Here is a 19,418-nt window from a genome sequence, read left to right as displayed (position 1 = left end):
AAAATCACTACAGATGGTGACTGCAGCCATGAAATTAAAAGACGCTTACTCCTTGGAAGGGAAGTTTTATGACCAACCTAGATAGCATATTCAAAAGCAGAGACATTACTTTGCCAACAAAGGTTCGTCTAGTGAAGGATATGATTTTTCCTGTGGTCATGTATGGATGTGAGAGTTGGACTGTGAAGAAGGCTGAGCGCCGAAGAATTGATGCTTTTGAACTGTGGTGTTGGAGAAGACTCTTGAGAGTCCCTTGGACTGCAAGGAGATCCAATCAATCCATTCTAGAGGAGATTGGTCCTGGGTGTTCTTTGAAAGGAATGATGCTGAAGCTGAAACTCCAGTACTTTGGCCATCTCATGCGAAGAGTTGACTCATTGGAAAAGACTCTGATGCTGGGAGGGATTGGGGGCAGGAGGAGAAGGGGACGACAGAGGATGAGATGGCTGGATGGCATCACTGACTCGATGGACGTGAGTCTGAGTGAACTCCGGGAGTTGGTGATGGACAGGGAGGGGGCATGCTGCGATTCATGTGGTCGCAAAGAGTCAGACACAACTGAGGGACTGATCTGATCTGATAACAGCATGTGCTGTTCTCTTAAAGAAATTTGCTTAGTATTTGTAGTCTTTATGTTTCTCTTCTCATTCTTAGGACTGTATTTGTTTTCTTCCCGCTTTTTCCAGATTGAATTTATAGACTTTTAGTATTTTGCTTTCTAAGTCATGTTTTCTTGTATCTTTTAATTTGTCACTCTTTTCTAGGGTGTGTTTGTTGTTGACTTTTTTTGCTTCTTGAACTGACTTCTTTATTTTAAATCTTGTACAAAAAGAAGGTGTTTAGGAGATCAGTGTGTTGTAAAGAAGAGATCCATTTCAAATATCTCAAGTAAAATGGGATTTAATCATAGGGATTACATGATCTCACAGGAGTAAGGCCCAGGAACTGAGGCCTCCTATGACTTCTGGAATTGCATCTATCTTTCTAGTTTACCGTAGTAGTTTTTCTTACGGCATCAGCTTAATCGTGCCTTTGATGGATTGATGATGTATCTGATTTTTTAATGCATCCCTGCCTATAAATGCAGGCGTAGATTGTTTTAATACTGTAGCTGGGAAAGGCGATATTAATAACGTGATTGGTCAGTTTGCCTCAGCAGCTCTTCTCCTTTCCCTATAGTATGTGTCATAGCAGATGGAGGATCTACAGAGCTGAATTGATCTTTACCGTGACGTCTAACCCGCTATAGCTTCGCCAAATTCTGTGCTTTTTTGGGCTCACATAGCACCGTCAACTTGCCTTCAGTCCTATATGTAATGTTCAGTTGTATAAAGTTCCAGCTTTAAATTGTTTTAATAATTTTGACAATGAAAAAGCTTGTTTTACATTTGTAGTCTTAATTGAATGTCAGTTAACCTAGATTAGCTTTATTGAACCAATTAGCTCTTCCTTAGCAATCAGATTATCTTTTTAAAAAATCAGTCATGCCGGCATAGTTCATGAATTTTCTCAAAGTCAGTCCACAAACATTGATTGAGAAATTTCTCTGTAGCACGCACAGCATTGTAACTGAAGTATTAGAGGGCAGACTTGGAAGCAGGCAGGATGGACTGGATAAAATCCACTTGAAAAGGAGTGTTATTAAAAACACTGACATCAGAGGTTGGTGGAAAACAGTAGCTGAAACCCATTTTTGGTAGTATTCATAGCAGGCTCACCTTACCTGGTGACTGCTGAAATTGGTTGAAGACAGATATTTTTTTAAAAAGGCATAACTTGAAGAAGAAGCAGGATCCAGCAATGTTTGCCAAGAAACACATGTTCATTGGAGTTGACTGATTAAGCTTCTTAGGGGATATCTTAATAGTAAATGCTAAATAAAGGGAGAGTTTTGTTGTTTTAAACTAGAAATTACCAGAAAGATGGTGTGACCTCCAGTGTCCTGAGTTCTGAATCTGGGACCTTCAGCTACTGATTGCTGGTGTGAAGTTTTCCACAGGACACTGTGGACTCTCAGAGCCATCGTCTTTGAGCAGACGCCTGCAGTAGGATATCTTGGCAGCATTTTGCAGGGCAAAGGCTGCCCTGTCTCCTGTTGTTGTTTCCTTGCACCTCGCCAAACCTGGGGATTTCTGTTTTGCTTCACAATACTGTAATTCTGCATTCCATCTCCTTATTCTTTTTCATTTGTGTATTTACAATAGATGTTAGACCAAGTACATTAGCATTCTTTGCCAAATAAAATTCCCATTGAAAATAAGTATTATGAGACCTCCCAGGAATTCCTTTTTGAAAGTCAAGCTTTAGAATGCCTTGTGGTCTATTTTGTCATTTCTGTAAAACAAGTTTCCTTAAAATGAAGAATTACCTGAAAATAAGGGTAAGGAGAGATGCTGTGAATTCTGAGTTAGTTTGGTTTCTTTATAAAGACTCACAGGTAGCGTATGTCTGTAGGACTGTCATTGTTCATTGTTTTTGTTGTTAGTGTTCTCCTAACAACTAGTTCAGCTAATGCTAGTGTTAGATTTAATGTTATTTGTGCTACTGTAGTATAAGTAGATTTCAGTTGAAGTATTTTTTAAGATTGACGACTTTGGGAAAGAGGCATTGCATTTCTTGCTTGGGAGGAAACTTCCTGAAAAGCTGTCATAGTCTTTATATGCCTGAAACTGTGACTCTTAACTGATGTGCCATTAGATAGGCCCCAGATTCTCTTGTTTTCCATCTTTGTTGTCCTGAGCATAGGGGATCAGTTCAGTTCAGTCACTCCAGCTGAACTGATAGTCACTCCAACTGAACTGATGGTCACTCTTTGTGACCCCATGGACTGCAGCAGCCAGACTTCCCTGTCCATCACCAACTCCTGGAGCCTACTCAAACTCATGTCCATTGCGTTGGTGATGCCATCCAACCATCTCAACTTCTGTCGTCCCCTTCTCCTCCTTCCTTCAATCTTTCCCAGCATTAGGGTCTTTTCCAGTGAGTCCGTTCTTTGCATCAAGTGGCCAGAGCACAAGGGTAGGGTAAGATAAATTAAATCTTCCTTTTACCCATGGGGGAGGTGAAACAAATTAAAATATAATGATCATGGTACTTGTGATATATGTTGCTGTTAGAGTGTGATTTAGATCCATACTCCTCCCCTAAGCCCTTGAAGTGGGGTTAGTCCAAACTGAGATGTACTCAAGTGTGAGATACACACTTGATATTGAAAACTTAGTATGAAAAAAGATTTGTTGACACTTAAAAAAAAAATTATGTTTAAATTGCAACCACTGTTTACATGTTGAAATAATGCTTTTGATGTATTGGATTAAATAAAGCATATTATCAAAGTAAATTTAAAACGTATTTTAATGTGGTCACCAGATAGTTTCAAATTATATATGTGGTTCCCATTTCTATTGAATTGCACTGATCAAGAGTATAAAGTGTTTGCTGGGGTTACTATGTAATATTCTCTGACTGTACAATCTGAAATTTGGAGACAGTATTTGAAGTAGAATTATGATACAGCATATACATTCAGATTACTTTGATATATTTAAATTTGTTTGCATTTTGGAAAACTGGCAAGTATTCCTAACAACTGTTTTAAATACCAAGAAGAGTTTTTTTGTTTTTTTTTTTAAAGAGTTTTAGCAGTTGTTCTTGGGCTATCAGTGACACTTAAAAGTGCAAAACAGAGGAATTATTATGAATCACTGCCAACTGTAGTATGGCCCCTGCATACTGACCAGGTTGAATAGGCATCCCAGGCAGCTGTAGGGCATGCAGTGCCGAGGAGGGGGGCTGGTTGGTTTCCGAAAAGGCTTTGGACGACACAGGTCTTGCTTCTCTTTCTGGTCACATGGTGCTTGTACGGTACGGCCAGTACAGGTGAAGCTGACCCAAGTGTGGTTTACCTCTAAGTTCAGAATCTGAAAATGACATAAGTAGATGGGTTTATGACACACGCAGTAAATGATAGGAAGAATTTACTAGGTTTGTTGAATAAATAACAAGGTGAAATGTGGAACAGCTATATATAGTCTTCATTTTACACCACAGAGTTCTTGTTTTACACGTGAGAATTTCAGTCATTTTAGGAATTTGACTGCTGAATAAAGATGATGTGATTTTTATCTTTAGTATTAAAAAAAATCCTAATTTTCTTAGTGATTAAGTGAAGTTGCTCAGTCGTGTCTGACTCTCTGCGGCACCATGGACTGTAGCCTCCCACGCTCCTCCGTCCATAGAATTTTCAAGGCAAGAGTATTGGAGTGGGTTGTCATTTCCTTCTCCAGGGCATCTTCCCGACCCAGGGATGGCTTTACCATCTCTGGGAAACCCTGTTGTCCCTTCATATTGGAGTTGGGGTGAAAAATTTATTGGATTTTGGATTACGGTTCTGTCTTGATTTTTGTGGATTTTTCCTGCTTAGCATCAGAAACTTCAGAGGTACATTGTTGCAGAAACTTAAATTTTTTTGTTCAATTGGTGATAATACTGTAATAAACATTACACTGTGTATTGTACACTGTGAAAAGGAGTATTTTCATTGGTTATAGATTTCATAGATAGTGAAGTGGTCAACAGAAACCAACAGACTATAGATTTCCAAAATTGAGAACAGCAAAACATAATTAAAACCACAATGTGAATGTAATTGCGGGGAAGGGTGGTGGTGGTAGAAACAGTTAACAGTTGTAAGTGATATGTGAAAATACTGATTACTAGCACATGCCAGTTGATATTAACAATGTTGGAAAAATCTGAAATTATAGTATATTTTAGATAGCATTTTTATGTGTTTGAGGCTATTGGCTTATATCCTTTTTTTTTTTTTCTTTCCTTTTAGAATATGGTTTCTAGTTTTAGGGTTTCTGAACTACAAGTGTTACTAGGCTTTGCCGGACGGAATAAAAGTGGACGTAAGCATGACCTCCTGATGAGGGCGTTGCATTTATTGAAGAGTGGCTGCAGCCCTGCGGTTCAGATTAAAATCCGAGAATTGTATAGACGCCGATACCCTCGGACTCTCGAAGGCCTTTCTGATTTATCTGCAATCAAATCACCAGTTTTCAGTTTGGATGGTAGCTCCTCACCTGTAGAACCTGACTTGGCTGTGGCTGGAATCCACGCGTTGCCTTCCACTTCAGTTACACCTCATTCTCCGTCCTCTCCTGTTGGTTCTGTGCTGCTTCAAGATACTAAACCCGCATTTGAGATGCAGCAGCCATCTCCCCCAATCCCTCCTGTCCATCCTGATGTGCAGTTAAAAAACTTACCCTTTTATGATGTCCTTGATGTTCTCATCAAGCCCACGAGTTTAGGTAAGTGTTAGAGAAATCCGTTTCTTCTGGACAAGAGAGTGAATAAAGCAAGAGGGCTTGACTGAATTGCATGTTATAAAATCAAGGCATTAAAATGCCAAATGCTTAAATGTACAGGTAAAAAGAAATACGGGCAACCATGACAAATCTGGCATAAAACTTTAATTCATTGATCAAACTTCCTTCTTACAGCTTAGAACTCAAATTGCTTCAGGGTGTATACGAACAGACACAAATCTTATTTATTGCCTGTGATTCTGCCTTTTGATATTTTTACTGTTTTTACAGAGACTTAGTTTCTGTTCAGCATAGCTTTTTAAACTGTTTTTGCAAGAAATCTTTTTTACTTAAATTTTTCCTAAGGTGACAGTTTGCCACATATTTTAGCTTTTTGTTTAATAACCAGTGACTGCTCAGAAAACGTAATAAATTTTATATTATTAGACATTGATACATGTGACTCCAACACGTTTTTACCTCAGAATTTTCACCACATTTTTACCACAGAAGTTGATGACTTCTGTGCTGTAATGGCATAATTTCCTCCTGGCTAATGAAATTATTTACAGAGGTATTTGAATTTGTTGATAAATTGCTTGGGAAATGACATTTCAGAGTTAGGCTGGGAGATCATTTTCCTGTCCATCCTAGGAAAAACGCTTTTTTGTTTCAAGTCATTTGAAAACTCTCTTAAATATATTAATATGCTTTTTTCATTTTGTATAGGATTATACTTGTACATCTCGGTTGAGCTAGAAGGAAGTTTTGAGGTTAATGGGGTCAACATGGCCTGATAGTGGTGGGCTCCTTACATTGTTTTGTTTAGCACACCTGAACCAGGCAGGTAGAATAATGTATTTTATCCCTTCATTAACATTCATTCTGAAATAAGGATTCTATATTTGTTCATGTTTTATTGTTTTTACAAAGTCTTGTGAGCAGAATTATTGCATCATAGTCAGGACTCTTGATAACATCGTGTTAGATTAGTCTCCAGTACAGCTGTGCCAGTTTGAATTCCACAAAACGAGAGACTGTCTCTCACTGCGGTTTTTCTTCCAGCTTGTATCTTGTTTAGATTTTTCGTTTTTCAAATTAATAACAGGAACAAACATTTAAAATATGTATTAGCTAACTGTTTCTTTTATGGTTTTACTTTCATTTTTAACCAGGTTCGTTATCTGGTTAAAATGTTTCCATAATTTATTTCTCCTTTTTTCATGGTTTTTGATTTGTATCAGTGTACATATGTAGCATCATGGTTCATTCACATGTTTCTTAGCAATCACTGCAAAATTATTTCTTTGTGTTTGGAGAAGGATTCAGACTAGTAGTGTGTGTAGGTGACCCTACCTCCAGGGACTCCTCAGAAATATGGTTAAAGGCAGGACTGAGAAGAAGAGGCCATCTGGGGTCCTGGTTCCAGTGGAAGGTTGAGTGCCTGGAAGGAAGATGACTAGAGACGGAGAAAGGACGCAGCAAGGTGTCTTCTCTGCCCCTGGCATCAGTGGGGCACCAGGCGGCAAACTCTGAAGAGGCTTCATGGAGTGCTTCGTGTTTCATGCTTCCCTGTGTTCAGAAACAGAAATAGGAATTTTGTTACTTTTCCATGTTCTTTGTAAATTTTTCTTTCATTAACCTTAGTAAGGTTAAAGGAAGGTAGTAGGCTTTTTATAAATTTACTAAAATTTTTGTATCTCATGTGACTTAATGATGTTAATAATACTGGAAGCATTTTGTGTTGAAGAGTGATTAAGAAGAAAACCAGCTTTTTGCTCATAGTTTACATTAGAATGTAAGAAATACATATAACCTTGGGACTTATAATCTTTTGCTCCTGAGCTAAAAAATTGTTGATGCATGTATTTTTCAGGAGTCCTGTTTATCATTGTTTCTGTAAACTTTATAAACTGATTTCTTACTTTAAAACAAGGCTTAAACATTTCCTTATCCTGCTTTCCCTAAGAAAGAAAAGAAAACTATTTTCTTAATGTTTATTCTTAGATTGATAAAACAGTGATCTAAAAAAGGCTAGTTTCATACTGTCTAAAGCAATGCAGTGACATTCAGGAATTGCTTTTAAGTTTTAATGATTTGGTTATATAATGTTGAAAATACTTGTAAAAATAAAAATTTGGGGTAAATCCATTTATTTGGAACACTGTTATGGAGAAACCTACTTAGATTTGGGAAATGAGAAGTAGAAAGCCTTATGAATTGAAAGAGATCCAAAACCATATTTCAGAGCACATATTTTTGGCGTCCTTCGGCCAGTCTGTGTATTCTTGATTTAATATACAGTTGATTAGATGATTTCTAAGCCATCAACACATTGTTGAGCAAGAATTAATTAACAACATGGGAAAGACTGGAAGAGCCCTCATAGGAAAAAAAAAAAAAGCCAACCGAAAAGTCAAAAAATGTTCCAAAACCTCTTGGGAACGTTGAAACCAATAGCCCCTTAGTGAGGGATTCACTGTTACAGCAGGGTGCATCTGTAGATGCTAAACAAGACTGTCTCCACAAAAGAAGATACATTATTATATAGTTTTGCAATTTGGTATTATTTCTATTAAAATTATTTAAATAAAATTAGCATTTAAAATGATAGACTATTGCATCTAGAAAGTGAGTGTCTACAATAATACTATATGAATTTCTCTATAGCTGAGGTTTTACTGTAACAAATGAATTATCCCCTAATCTGAAAACAAATTAATAAAATTTCTCTTCTCCCTTAAATAGCTATTCTCATTTGCTTTTGCTTTCACTAGCAGTGTTTTTGTCTTTTTTTCCTCTTTTCTGTTTCTTCTGTTTTTTTTTCCTTTGATGATGAAGTCCTTTCTCGTTAAAAAAAATTTGTGTGTATTCAGTCTGTATAAAAGAATATATTAAAGACATTGTTATAAAGAATATTTATGAATGAAAACCTGTGAAACCACTACCCATTTTTTAGGAAAGGAACATTGCCAGTATCTTTGAAACCTTCTTGCCTTTTCCTCTTTGAGTTAAATCACTGTTCTGGATTTTGTGTTTCCTCTTGCTTGTTTTACCATATATGTGTGAGAAAAACTAATGTTCACTTAACTTGCTTTTGAAATGTGTGTGGTATACTGTGTATATATTCGTCTGTGACTAGCTCTTTTTGTTCATTCTCTTTTTAAGCATCTACATGTTGATGTATCGAAGTGTTTAATATTTTATGAAATACCTTCAAAGTGTTGAGTCTGATTCCTTAAAGTTTCTTCACTTTGCTTTTCCGTTTACAAAAGTAATTTATGCTGGTAATTGATAACTTCAGACATGGAAGCATAACAGAAAGGAAGAGTCCCTCGTAGCCACAGTTATTACTCAGCTAGAGTCATTATCAGTAATTAACTGTTTCTCTGGCATATTATGTCATCTTTTTTTCTCATTAAAAAAAAATTCTCATTTTTCTTTATTAAAAAAACCCTTTCTAACCACAGAGCCACTGTGCCACTTTTCTGGTGGAAGGAGAAGGGCATTATTCTGCTTGAATCTACTGTGAAAAGCATCTTCTGGAGTTCTGTGCTATGACAGTCTTAACTGTATTTCTTTTTTTTTTTCCCCATTTTTAATTTTTTTATTATTTTTTTTAAATTTTATTTTATTTTTAAACTTTACAATATTGTATTAGTTTTGCCAAATATCGAAATGAATCCACCACAGGTATACATGTATTCCCCATCCTGAACCCTCCTCCCTCCTCCCTCCCCATACCATCCCTCTGGGTCGTCCGTCCCAGTGCACCAGCCCCAAGCATCCAGTATCGTGCGTTGAACCTGGACTGGCGACTCGACTGTATTTCTTAGAAATAAATTATGCATCTGTAGATTATAGTAGGTCTATTTTCTTGTAGATGTACCACAGTTGAGCCAGTGTTCTGTTGATGTACGTTTCCAGTTGTTATTTATTCAGAAGTATTTAGTGTATAACGTGTCTTGGGCACTATTCTTGCAGTCTTACAGCCATTGCTGCTGGCAGCACTTTTGCATATGTTTCTGAATACTCGCACTGCATATTCACAAAGTGTAAATGCCTTGGTGTGGATTTGTTGGGTCCAGGAGTATGATTGTGTAATATTTTGATATTCAGCTTTTATAGAGAAGTTTGGCAGTTGCTTCAAAAGCATTGTACCAGTTTCTACTTCCAATGATGTATGAATGTGTTATTTTCCTTATACTTTATCCACATTGTATTGTTGGTCTTTTAATCTTTGTAGTCTGGTAGGTACGGAGAAGGCGATGGCAACCCACTCCAGTACTCTTGCCTGGCAAATCCCATGGACGGAGGAGCCTAGTGGGCTGCAGTCCATGGGGTCGCTAGGAGTTGGACACGACTGAGCGACTTCACTTTTACGTTTCACTTTCATGCGTTGGAGAAGGCAATGGCAACCCACTCCAGTGTTTTTGCCTGGAGAATCCCAGGGACGGGGGAGCCTGGTGGGCTGCTGTCTCTGGAGTTGCACAGAGTCGGACACAACTGAAGCGACTTAGCAGCAGCAGCAGTCTGGTAGGTGACAGAGTAATGGAGGTCAGTATCTTTTCATAGTATTAAATTTCTGAATATTAGGAAATACTCATTAAGCCTCTGGGTATAGTTAACAGTTAATGGACTTCCCTGATGGCTCAGTGGTAAAGAATCTACCTATAATGCAGGAGACGTGGCAGGAGCCGTTGGTTTGATCCCTGGTTCGGAAAGATACCCTGGAGAAGGGAATTAAAACCCACTCTAATATTCTTGCTTGGGAAATCTCATGGACAGAGGAGCCTGGTAGACTACAGTCCATGAGGTTGCTAAACAGTTGGGCACAACTTGGCGAGTAAACAACAACAATAACAAAGTGATACACACATTAATGTAAAGCCATTAAAATGTAATCTCATAACAAGTACATAGTGAGGGTTTAATTTGGATATGGTCATGTAGCCTGATTGTAGAGAAGTCAGAAGTATGGCGTGGGCTTTAGGAATTTTACTCTAGTTGGAGAGAGAATGTTAAGGTGAGGGAAAAGTAGCAAGCAATTTATATGCTTGTATGGTGAAACCCTGTAATTTGTGAACCTAAAGCTCAAATATTGTATTGGCCTAATGGATGGAAAAGTTAATCAAGTTCTTGGAGTAAGAGTGATAACTTGAGGGAGATTTGAAGGATGAATGTGCCTGCTCTGAATCAGTGGAGTTTATAGGAGAGTAGACATCAAGAAAGGAGAGATTTGAGTAGTCAAAGGAGTAGAAATAAAAATGGCACAGTTCTGAGTCCTGACAGTGAAGAAACTGCTTTGAGTAGAGCAGGACTTCGGGAGACATTGGAAATGTAGGTTTGTGAGGAAAGACATTGTTACGGAGGTTCTTATAAATAAGGGACTTTGGACATGGTTCATTCAGAGATAAGATGATCTTAGCATTTTTCAGCAGGGGAACGATGATGAAAAAGTTTTACGAAGGATGACCAACTCTGCACTGATGTTCTGGTGAGGGACCGACAGAGGCACGGGTGCCCCTTCATTTGTACAGAGTGATTCTAGGTTTTGCTAGGATAGGATGGTGGTAGTGGAAATAGGGAGGAGGCAGTTGATAAGAAAATTAAAAAAGCAAAGCAAAACAACAGAACTTAATGAGTAACTGGTGACAGGGGTGAAGGTGGAGGGCGAGAGGGAAGGAAAGGAGTGATTGCTGTGACTGAACAATCGATAGCAAGTCTCCTCACTCATAATTCTGAATTAAAGCCACTGTTTTACAGGAAGCATGAACACTCAGCACTCTGCCCTCCCCAAATGATCTCTGTGGCCAGTGTATTTATAGAATGAAAAGTATTTTAGTGTTAAACATCACTGATGATAATTAATATGATTGTTTTTGTAAAGATAAAATTATTTCAGTTGATTCAAGTTTGCTATATTCTGTTTAAATCTCATGAAATTTTGGTGTGTGCATAGGATTATTTTTAAACGTTCTCATAAAGCAATGTTTAGTGATAATTGTAACCGATTGATTATTGGAATTTAGATGCGTATTCAGTTAAGTGTTAATTGAAGGCATTCATTGTTTAAATGAGTACTAGAACATCATTGAATAATGGGTCAATGTAAAACTATGAAAAGTTCTTTGTGAAGAAAATACATTTCAATTTTTAAAAATAACACTTCTGAAGAATGACTTCATTAGATAATCCTTTTGAACTGCATAATCTTCTGTATGTTCAAAATTATTTATGTCTTAATAACTCTCCCAACTTAGAAGTTTTCAGAGTTTTAAATTTTCTCTTGAATGAATGCTCTGTGCATGTAATTGAGTATAAAGTGTTGAAAACGAAACACAACAAAGAAAGAAACACAAACTCCGAGTCTTGACCAGAGCTTTCCTGGGGAGAGTTTTTTTACTTCCTCAGACTTGATTAGAAGATGCTGTAGTCAAGGGTGAAATGTAACAATTGTGAAGGGTTGTGTTATATTTTGATTATAATTAGAATATTACAATAAAGAATGATAAATGCTTAAAATTGAACCTGCTTTAGAGTGACCTTACTTTCATGACTCCAAGATGCATGTAGCTTAGTACTTCATTTTGGTGTATTTTAACAAAAATTTCAGAATTTGGCAGAGTCTTTATTATAAGTGTCTGGTTATTGTAGGTTCTTCTATTATTGAATCTGTTATTGGAATATTACCTTTCTTTTTTTTCCTCCCCAGTTCAAAGCAGTATTCAGCGGTTTCAAGAGAAGTTTTTTATTTTTGCTCTCACACCTCAGCAAGTTAGAGAGATATGCATATCCAGGTAAGAGGAGTTTGGAATGTGTTTTCTGAGATGTTTGTGTCGTAGTCTGCTCTGCCTGCTGTACTAGAGTACCACAGATGGGGTGGCTTAAACAACAGAAATTTTTCTTCTCACATTTCAGGGGACTTGAAGTCCAAAACTGATTGACAGGTTTGGTTTCTCCTGAGGCCGCTCTCCTTGGCTTGCATTGCAGGTGGCTGCCTTCTTGCTGTGGCCTTCTTCTCACGGCCTTTCCTCTGTGTGCCTGTGTGTTCTGGTGTGTCTTCCTCTTCTTATAAGGACGGTAGTTCTGGTGGATTAGGGCTCCACCATTGGGACCTCATTTAACCTTAATGACCTCTTTAAATTAAAGCCCCAACTTCATAGTCACATTGGGAATTAGGGCTTTAGCATATGAATTTTGGGGGGACACAATTCTGTCCATAACAGTTAAGCCATTTCTCCTTAAGTAAGCATAGTATACTTTGACTAAAGTTAGGTAAATATTAATAAATACTCTGGAACCAGACATCCTGGAATGTGAAGTCAAGTGGGCCTTAGGAAGCATCATTACTAACAAAGCTAGTGGAGGTGATGAAATTCCAGTGAGCTATTTCAAATCCTAAAAGGTGATGCTGTTAAAGTGCCACACTCAGTATGCCAGCAAATTTGGGAAACTCAGCAGTAGCCACAGGATTGGAAAAAGTTTTCATTCCAGTCCCAAAGAAAGGGCAATACCAAAGAATGTACAAACTGCTGCACAGTTGCACTCATTTCACATGCTCAGAATCCTTCAAGTGAGGCTTCAGCAGTATATGAAACGAGAACTTCTAGATGTACAAGCTGGATTTACAAAAAGCAGAAGAACCAAAGGTCAAATCACCAACATCTGTTGGATCATAGAAAAAGCAGGAGAATTCTAGAAAAACATCTGCTTCATTGACTACACTAAAGCTTTTGACTGTGTAGATCAGAACAAACTGGAAAATTCTTTAAAGAGATGGGGATACCAGGCCACCTTACCTGCCTAAGCAACAGTTAGAACCAGGCATGGAACAACAGATTTGTTCCAAATTGGGAAAGGAATATATCAAGGCTGTGTATAAGTCACCTTGCTTATTTAAGTTATATGCGGAGTACATCATGTGAAATTCCAGGCTGGATGAAGCACAAGCTAGAATCAAGATTGCTAGGAGAAATATCAGTAACCTCAGATATGCTGATGACACCACCCTTATGGCAGAAAGTGTAAAGGAATTAAAGAACCTCTTGATGAAAGTAAAAGAGGAGAGTGAAAAAGTTGGCTTAAAGCTCAGCATTCAGAAAATGAAGATCATGGCATGCGGTCCTATCACTTCATGGCAAACAGATGGGGAAACAATGGAAACAGTGACAGACTTTATTTTCTTGGGCTCCAGAATCACTGCAGGTGGTGACTGCAGCCATGAAATTAAAAGTTGCTTGCTCCTTGGAAGAAAAGCAATGACAAACCTAGACAGCATATTAAAAAGCAGAGACATTACTTTGCCAACAAAGGTCTGTCTAGTCAGAGCTATGGTTTTTCCAGTAGTTAAGTACATATGTGAGAGCTGGACAATAAAATAGGCTGAGCACCAAACAGTTGATGCTTTTGAACTGTGGTGTTGGAGAAGACTCTTGAGAGTCCCTTGGACTGCAAGGAGATCCAACCAGTCCATCCTAGAGGAGATCAGTCCTGGGTTAACATTGGAAGGACTGATGCTAAAGCTGAAACTCCAGTACTTTGGCCACCTCATGCGAAGAGCTGACTCATTGGGAAAGACCCTGATGCTGGGAAAGATTGGAAAAAGGGGGTGACAGAGGATGAGGTGGTTGGATGGCATCACTGACTTGGTGGACATGAGTTTGAGAGAGCTCCGGGAGATGGTGAAGGACAGGGAAGTCTGGTGTGCTGCTCTCCGTGGGGTCACAAAGAGTCGGACATGACTGAATGACTGAACAACAACTAGAAAAACATTTTAATTTTTTAATAAAACCCCTTTGAATTTTTGTCACTTCTGGCAGTACTTTTTTTTTTTAATGAAAATTTTATTCCAAATATAGCAACATAAAAAACTTTATTTAGGGCTTTATTTATTTGATAGAATGACATAAAGTTCATCATCCAGAGGCTTTTTTATATTAAATGTGGACATTAATATTTTTTCTGGGATAAGAACATAAACTAGAGGACCATTCTGAGCTGTATGGTTACCTGGACCAAAAAAATTAGCAGAAATCTGAAAACAGTTATGAAAAGTACTCTGAGCTTTGCCATTTCAAAAAATAGGATAAACTTAAACACATTTATTAAGAGCAGTGAACTAAGATAGGACAGAAAAGGAAATCTGTACTATATACTTTTCCAATTAAATACATAGTCATCTTTGGTGTTAATGTATTTATAAGACTTTAAAAAGATTTAGCCTAAAACAACTGAGGCTCCTGGAGGTTAAATGATATTCTGGGATTGTAGAGTTAAAATTTAGAACCCAGAATTGAGCAAATTAGAGGTCTTTTTGCATCTTTTCAGCTCTTCATTAGAACACTTATCTTCTGTGAGATGTTAATACAATTTTTTTAAAAAATAAAGGTCCTGCAGTTAAGTTTTGGAAATTCTGAATTCGAGGTAGTTTCAAAAGTTCTTAAAGCCAGACTTCAGTCTTTCTTATGTTAGTGTACATTCTCAGTCTCCGAGGACGTGGATCAGAATATATGGATTTCTCTTAAACATCCTAACATCTCGAAGATGCACATGATGTTATTAGGCGGAATAGTATGGGACACAACTTTAGATTCTTCCACTGATCACGTCACTGCTCTCAGCAAAGCCTCAGACTTGACTTGGTTAAATTTGAGCTCCCCAGAAGGGGACCAAAATTGAACAGTAAAAGAGAAAAAAAGGGACAGTACTAAAGATTGGTCCAAGAGACCTAGTGTCCAAATAATACGGGTTTTGGAAATTTTAGAGAAGAAAATTATCAAAGAAGTAAAATGAATGTACATGTTCACTAGAGGCAAGACATTGCAGGAAATTTTTATATTGGAAGTACTTTCAAGCTTGGGAGTACCAAAAAACCAACTAAGAAATGAATAGGGTGAATTAAAAGTTATATTTTATATCCCAAGCCATATCATTTATTATATGGTTTTGTTTGTATTCACTGATGATCCCTTGCTTGAGAACATTTACTAAGGGTTTATTAGCTACACAGCATTATATTATATGGCATGTCTCCTTTCCACAAGTTGCTTGCAGTCTATCTAGTTAATGAACTGGGTTATATACATAAAATGATTGTTGGCATTACAGGGTGTCACATGGACAGAAGACAAATAAGAGCTGATTTATAGGTGGAAGAGATTACCACAAGCTTCTTTAGGGTGTTGTGTTGGCCTTTGACCTAGGGAGGTTATTTAGTCAATAGGTTTCAACATACATTTTTAAGTGAACAAATCAAAGCGTGGAATTTGGATAACATGTACCATTAGTTAGCCTTAAAAGGGGCCTCTCTGGTTGCTCAGTTGGTAAAGAATCCGCCTACAATGCAGGAAACCTCAGTTAATTCCTGGGTGGGGAAGATTGCCTGGAGAAGGAAATGGCAACCCACTCCAGTATTCTTGCCTAGAGAATCCCATGCACAGAGGAGCCTGGCAAGCTACAGCCCATGGGGTCGCAGAGTCAGACACGACTAAGTGACTAAGCACACGCACTGTCTTAAAAAGGCGTGTGTGTAATTTGCCTAAGTGTATAGCATATGTCTGGACATACATGACAAGTTGCCTCTGGAGAGGGGAATCAGGTAGCCCTGATCCAAGCTGAGGGAGTTTTTTCACTTTATATCTTTTTTCTGTATCTTTGAAGTTTGAACTGTGTGAATGTTATTAATTAGTCAGAAAATGAATGACTAAATAATTACTTTCAGTAAAAATTTTCAATCATGGATGTTCAATCATCTGTCTCCGGGATGGATGATAGTGATGGTATAGTATAAATGTATTTAAAGCCACGAAACTATACACTTTAAGATGGTTAACATGATAAAGCTCAGCTTTCTTTATAATTGAGGTCTCCACATAGCCTTAACTAGATGGACCTTTGTTGGCAAAGTATTATCTCTGGTTTTTAATATGCTGTCTAGGTTGGTCATAACTTTTCTTCCAAGCCCCAGTTGTGGGAAGGATAAATTCTCTAAGGAGTTCTGATTCTACCCTTACAGTACTTTCTACCACTTACTTTGAAAAAGAGTGGTTCATTTGACTCTGTTAGCATATTACACATTGTGGATTTGGATAATTGTGCTTCTTGTGGTATCGTATAACTTCTATCCTTATGGTTCTCAAATTTCGCTGTGTATTAGAATCCAACTGGGGAGCTTTTAAGACTCCAGATACCTAGATTTCATTCATATCAATTAAATTTGAATCTCTGAAAATAGAAGCCAGCAGCAGTAGTTTTTAAAGCTCCCCAGGCGTTTCCAGTTTGCAGCAAATTTGAAAACTGCTGTGCCTCCATCCCGTCCCCTTTGCCTATAATGGTGATAAGGTCTAAACCAGAGGCTTGAATACATTCAGGTTTGGGGTTTTTTGGTCACATCTTGTGAAGACTGATAGTGACTTCAGCTCTGTTTTGGCTGTAGCACTACGCCTCGAGTTGGGTTCCACTGCCTCTGCAGTCATGCTGTCTCCGTTTCTCGTACTGCCATCTCTTGCATGTTCCCCAGATCAAGGTGTGATGCTCTCCTCACTGCTCTGTGATAGTATCCACGAATGTGCTTTTTTCTTTTCTTTCTTAAATTAGCTGGCTTCAAAGAGATTTTTGCTTAGTATATGTTTCCTCCTATTGCCTATTTTGTTAATGGTGTGGGATCTGCCTGAACAGAGGCCTGTTTATATTATCCCACATTTCATCTACCACATCCTTTCAATTTGCTACTCTGTTCATCCTTTTGTGTCTCTTTCAGGATTTAAAAGTTGAATCAACTCTACCTTTAGGAAGCTAGCATGGTCTTTAGAGTTCATACTGATTGAAATGTGAATTCTGGCTTAACCACTTATGTCTATATACCCCTGGGTAGGTTACTAAAGCCTATTGAATCTTAATTTACTCAGCCTGTAAAGTTGAAGAAATAATCACTGTCTCACTTGGAGAAGGCAATGGCACCCCACTCCAGTACTCTTGCTTGGAAAATCCCATGGACGGAGGAGCCTGGTAGGCTGCAGTCCACGGGGTCGCTAGGAGTTGGACACGACTTCACTTTCACTTTCACTTTCACGCACTGGAGAAGGAAATGGCAACCCACTTCAGTGTTCTTGCCTGGAGAATCCCAGGGACGGGGGAGCCTGGTGAGCTGCCGTCTGTGGGGTTGCACAGAGTCAAACATGACTGAAGCGACTTAGCAGCAGCAGCAGCACTCAGTGATTGGTGGCTGAATTTTATAACTGGCTCTACCTGGGTCACCATCTGTCCAGCTGCACCATTCTAAAACCTGGGCACCATGCTTAGTGCTCCCTGCTCCTTATCCTACCTCCTTGTATCCAGTCAGTCATTTAGTCCTATTACTTTTTATCCCTAAATGTCATATTGTGTGATATTTATGTTTAAATAACTTTGAAGCATTCATTTTCTGCCTATACAAGTGTAATGATCTCCTAACTCTCCCAGCTGACCAACTGATCTTTCTAAAGCCCATTCAGTCTTTTCTTCTTTGTGCTTACAAACCCTAAAGTGTGTAAAAGTGTGTTAGTCGCTCAGTCGTGTCTGACACTTTGTGACCCATGGACTGTAGCCCACCAGGCTCTTCTTTCCCTGGAATTCTCCAGGCAAGAGTACTGGAGTGGGTAGCCATTCCTTTCTCCAGGGAATCTTCCTGTCCTAGCAGTCAAACCCAGGTCTCCTGCATTGCACACAGATTCTTTACCATCTGAGCCAACAGGGAAGCCCTTAGTGATACCATCTGAAGTCCACACTCCATTGCTTGACAGTTCTCTGCCACACCTACTCTGCTCATCTTCGTTTTTAATTTTTTAAGTCGAAGTATAGTTGAGGAGAAGGAAATGGCAACCCACTCCAGTGTTCTTGCCTGGAGAATCCCAGGGACGGGGGAGCCTGGTGGGCTGCCGTCTCTGGGGTCGCACAGAGTCGGACACGACTGAAGTGACTCAGCAGCAGCAGCAGCATAGTTGAGGAGAGTGAAAAAGTTGGCTTAAAGCTCAACATTCAGAAAACGAAGATCATGGCATCTGGTCCCATCACTTCATGGGAAATAAATGTGTAAACAGTGTCAGACTTTGTTTTTTGGGGCTTCAGAATCACTGCAGATGGTGACTGCAGCTGTGAAATTAAAAGACGCTTACTCCTTGGAAGGAAAGTGATGACCAACCTAGATAGCATATTCAAAAGCAGAGACATTACTTTGCCAACAAAGGTCCTTCTAGTCAAGGCTATGGTTTTTCCAGTGGTCATGTATGGATGTGAGAGTTGGATTGTGAAGAAAGCTGAGGGCCGAAGAATTGATGCTTTTGAACTGTGGTGTTGGAGAAGACTCTTGAGAGTCCCTTGGACTGCAAGGAGATCCAACCAGTCCATCCTAAAGGAGATCAGCCCTGGGTGTTCTTTGGAAGGAATGATGCTAAAGCTGAATCTCCAGTACTTTGGTCACCTCATGCGAAGAGTTGACTCATTGGAAAAGACTCTGATGCTGGGAGGGATTGGGGGCAGGAGGAGAAGGGGATGACAGAGGATGAGATGGCTGGATGGCATCACTGACTCGATGGACGTGAGTCTGAGTGAACTCCGGGAGTTGGTGATGGACAGGGAGGCCTGGCGTGCTGCGATTCATGGGGTCGCCAAGAGTCGGACATGACTGAGCAACTGAACTGAACTGAACTGAACTGATAGTTGATTTACAGTGTTGTGTTTCAAGTGTGCAGCTAAGTGATTCATATATATAGATAGCTTTTTCAGATTCTTTTCCATTGTAGGGTGTTATACCAAATATAGTTTCTTGTGCTATACTTTAAATCTTCGTTGTTTATCTATTTTATATATATGGTGGTATATTTAATCCCATACTCCTGATTTATCCTTTCCCCTAGCTCCCTTTCCCTTTTGGTAACCATAAGTTTTTCTTTTCCTAAGTCTGTGTTTTCTGTTTTTTAAACAGGTTCGTTTATATCACTTTTTAGATTCCACATATAAGTGATACATAATATTTGTCTTTTTCTAATTTACTTCACTTAGAAGTAAATGTTTCTTTACTTGGTCCACCCAGTGTTGCTGTAAATGGCATTATTTTATTCTTATTTG

At 38.6% G+C, this 19,418-nt stretch overlaps 1 protein-coding gene across 11 annotated transcripts in view; it reads left to right on the top strand.

Moving 5' to 3' along the window:
• Positions 1-19,418, top strand: part of PIAS2 (protein inhibitor of activated STAT 2) — a 116,999-nt gene that overhangs the window by 39,153 nt on the left and 58,428 nt on the right. For all 11 annotated transcript variants that reach the window (XR_011563840.1, XM_019986640.2, XM_019986632.2 and 8 more), the window contains 2 exons: positions 4,841-5,315; positions 12,028-12,112. Coding sequence is in view for 10 of the 11 variants with exons in the window: in XM_019986640.2 (XP_019842199.2) it covers positions 4,841-5,315; positions 12,028-12,112 (560 nt within the window). In the remaining variant the exon portion in view is untranslated. The remainder of the gene's footprint in view (positions 1-4,840; positions 5,316-12,027; positions 12,113-19,418) is intronic.

This window comes from Bos indicus, chromosome 24 (genome assembly GCF_029378745.1).
Source record: "Bos indicus isolate NIAB-ARS_2022 breed Sahiwal x Tharparkar chromosome 24, NIAB-ARS_B.indTharparkar_mat_pri_1.0, whole genome shotgun sequence".
Lineage (NCBI taxonomy): Eukaryota > Metazoa > Chordata > Mammalia > Artiodactyla > Bovidae > Bos > Bos indicus.
This window is presented reverse-complemented; position numbering and strand designations above follow the sequence as displayed.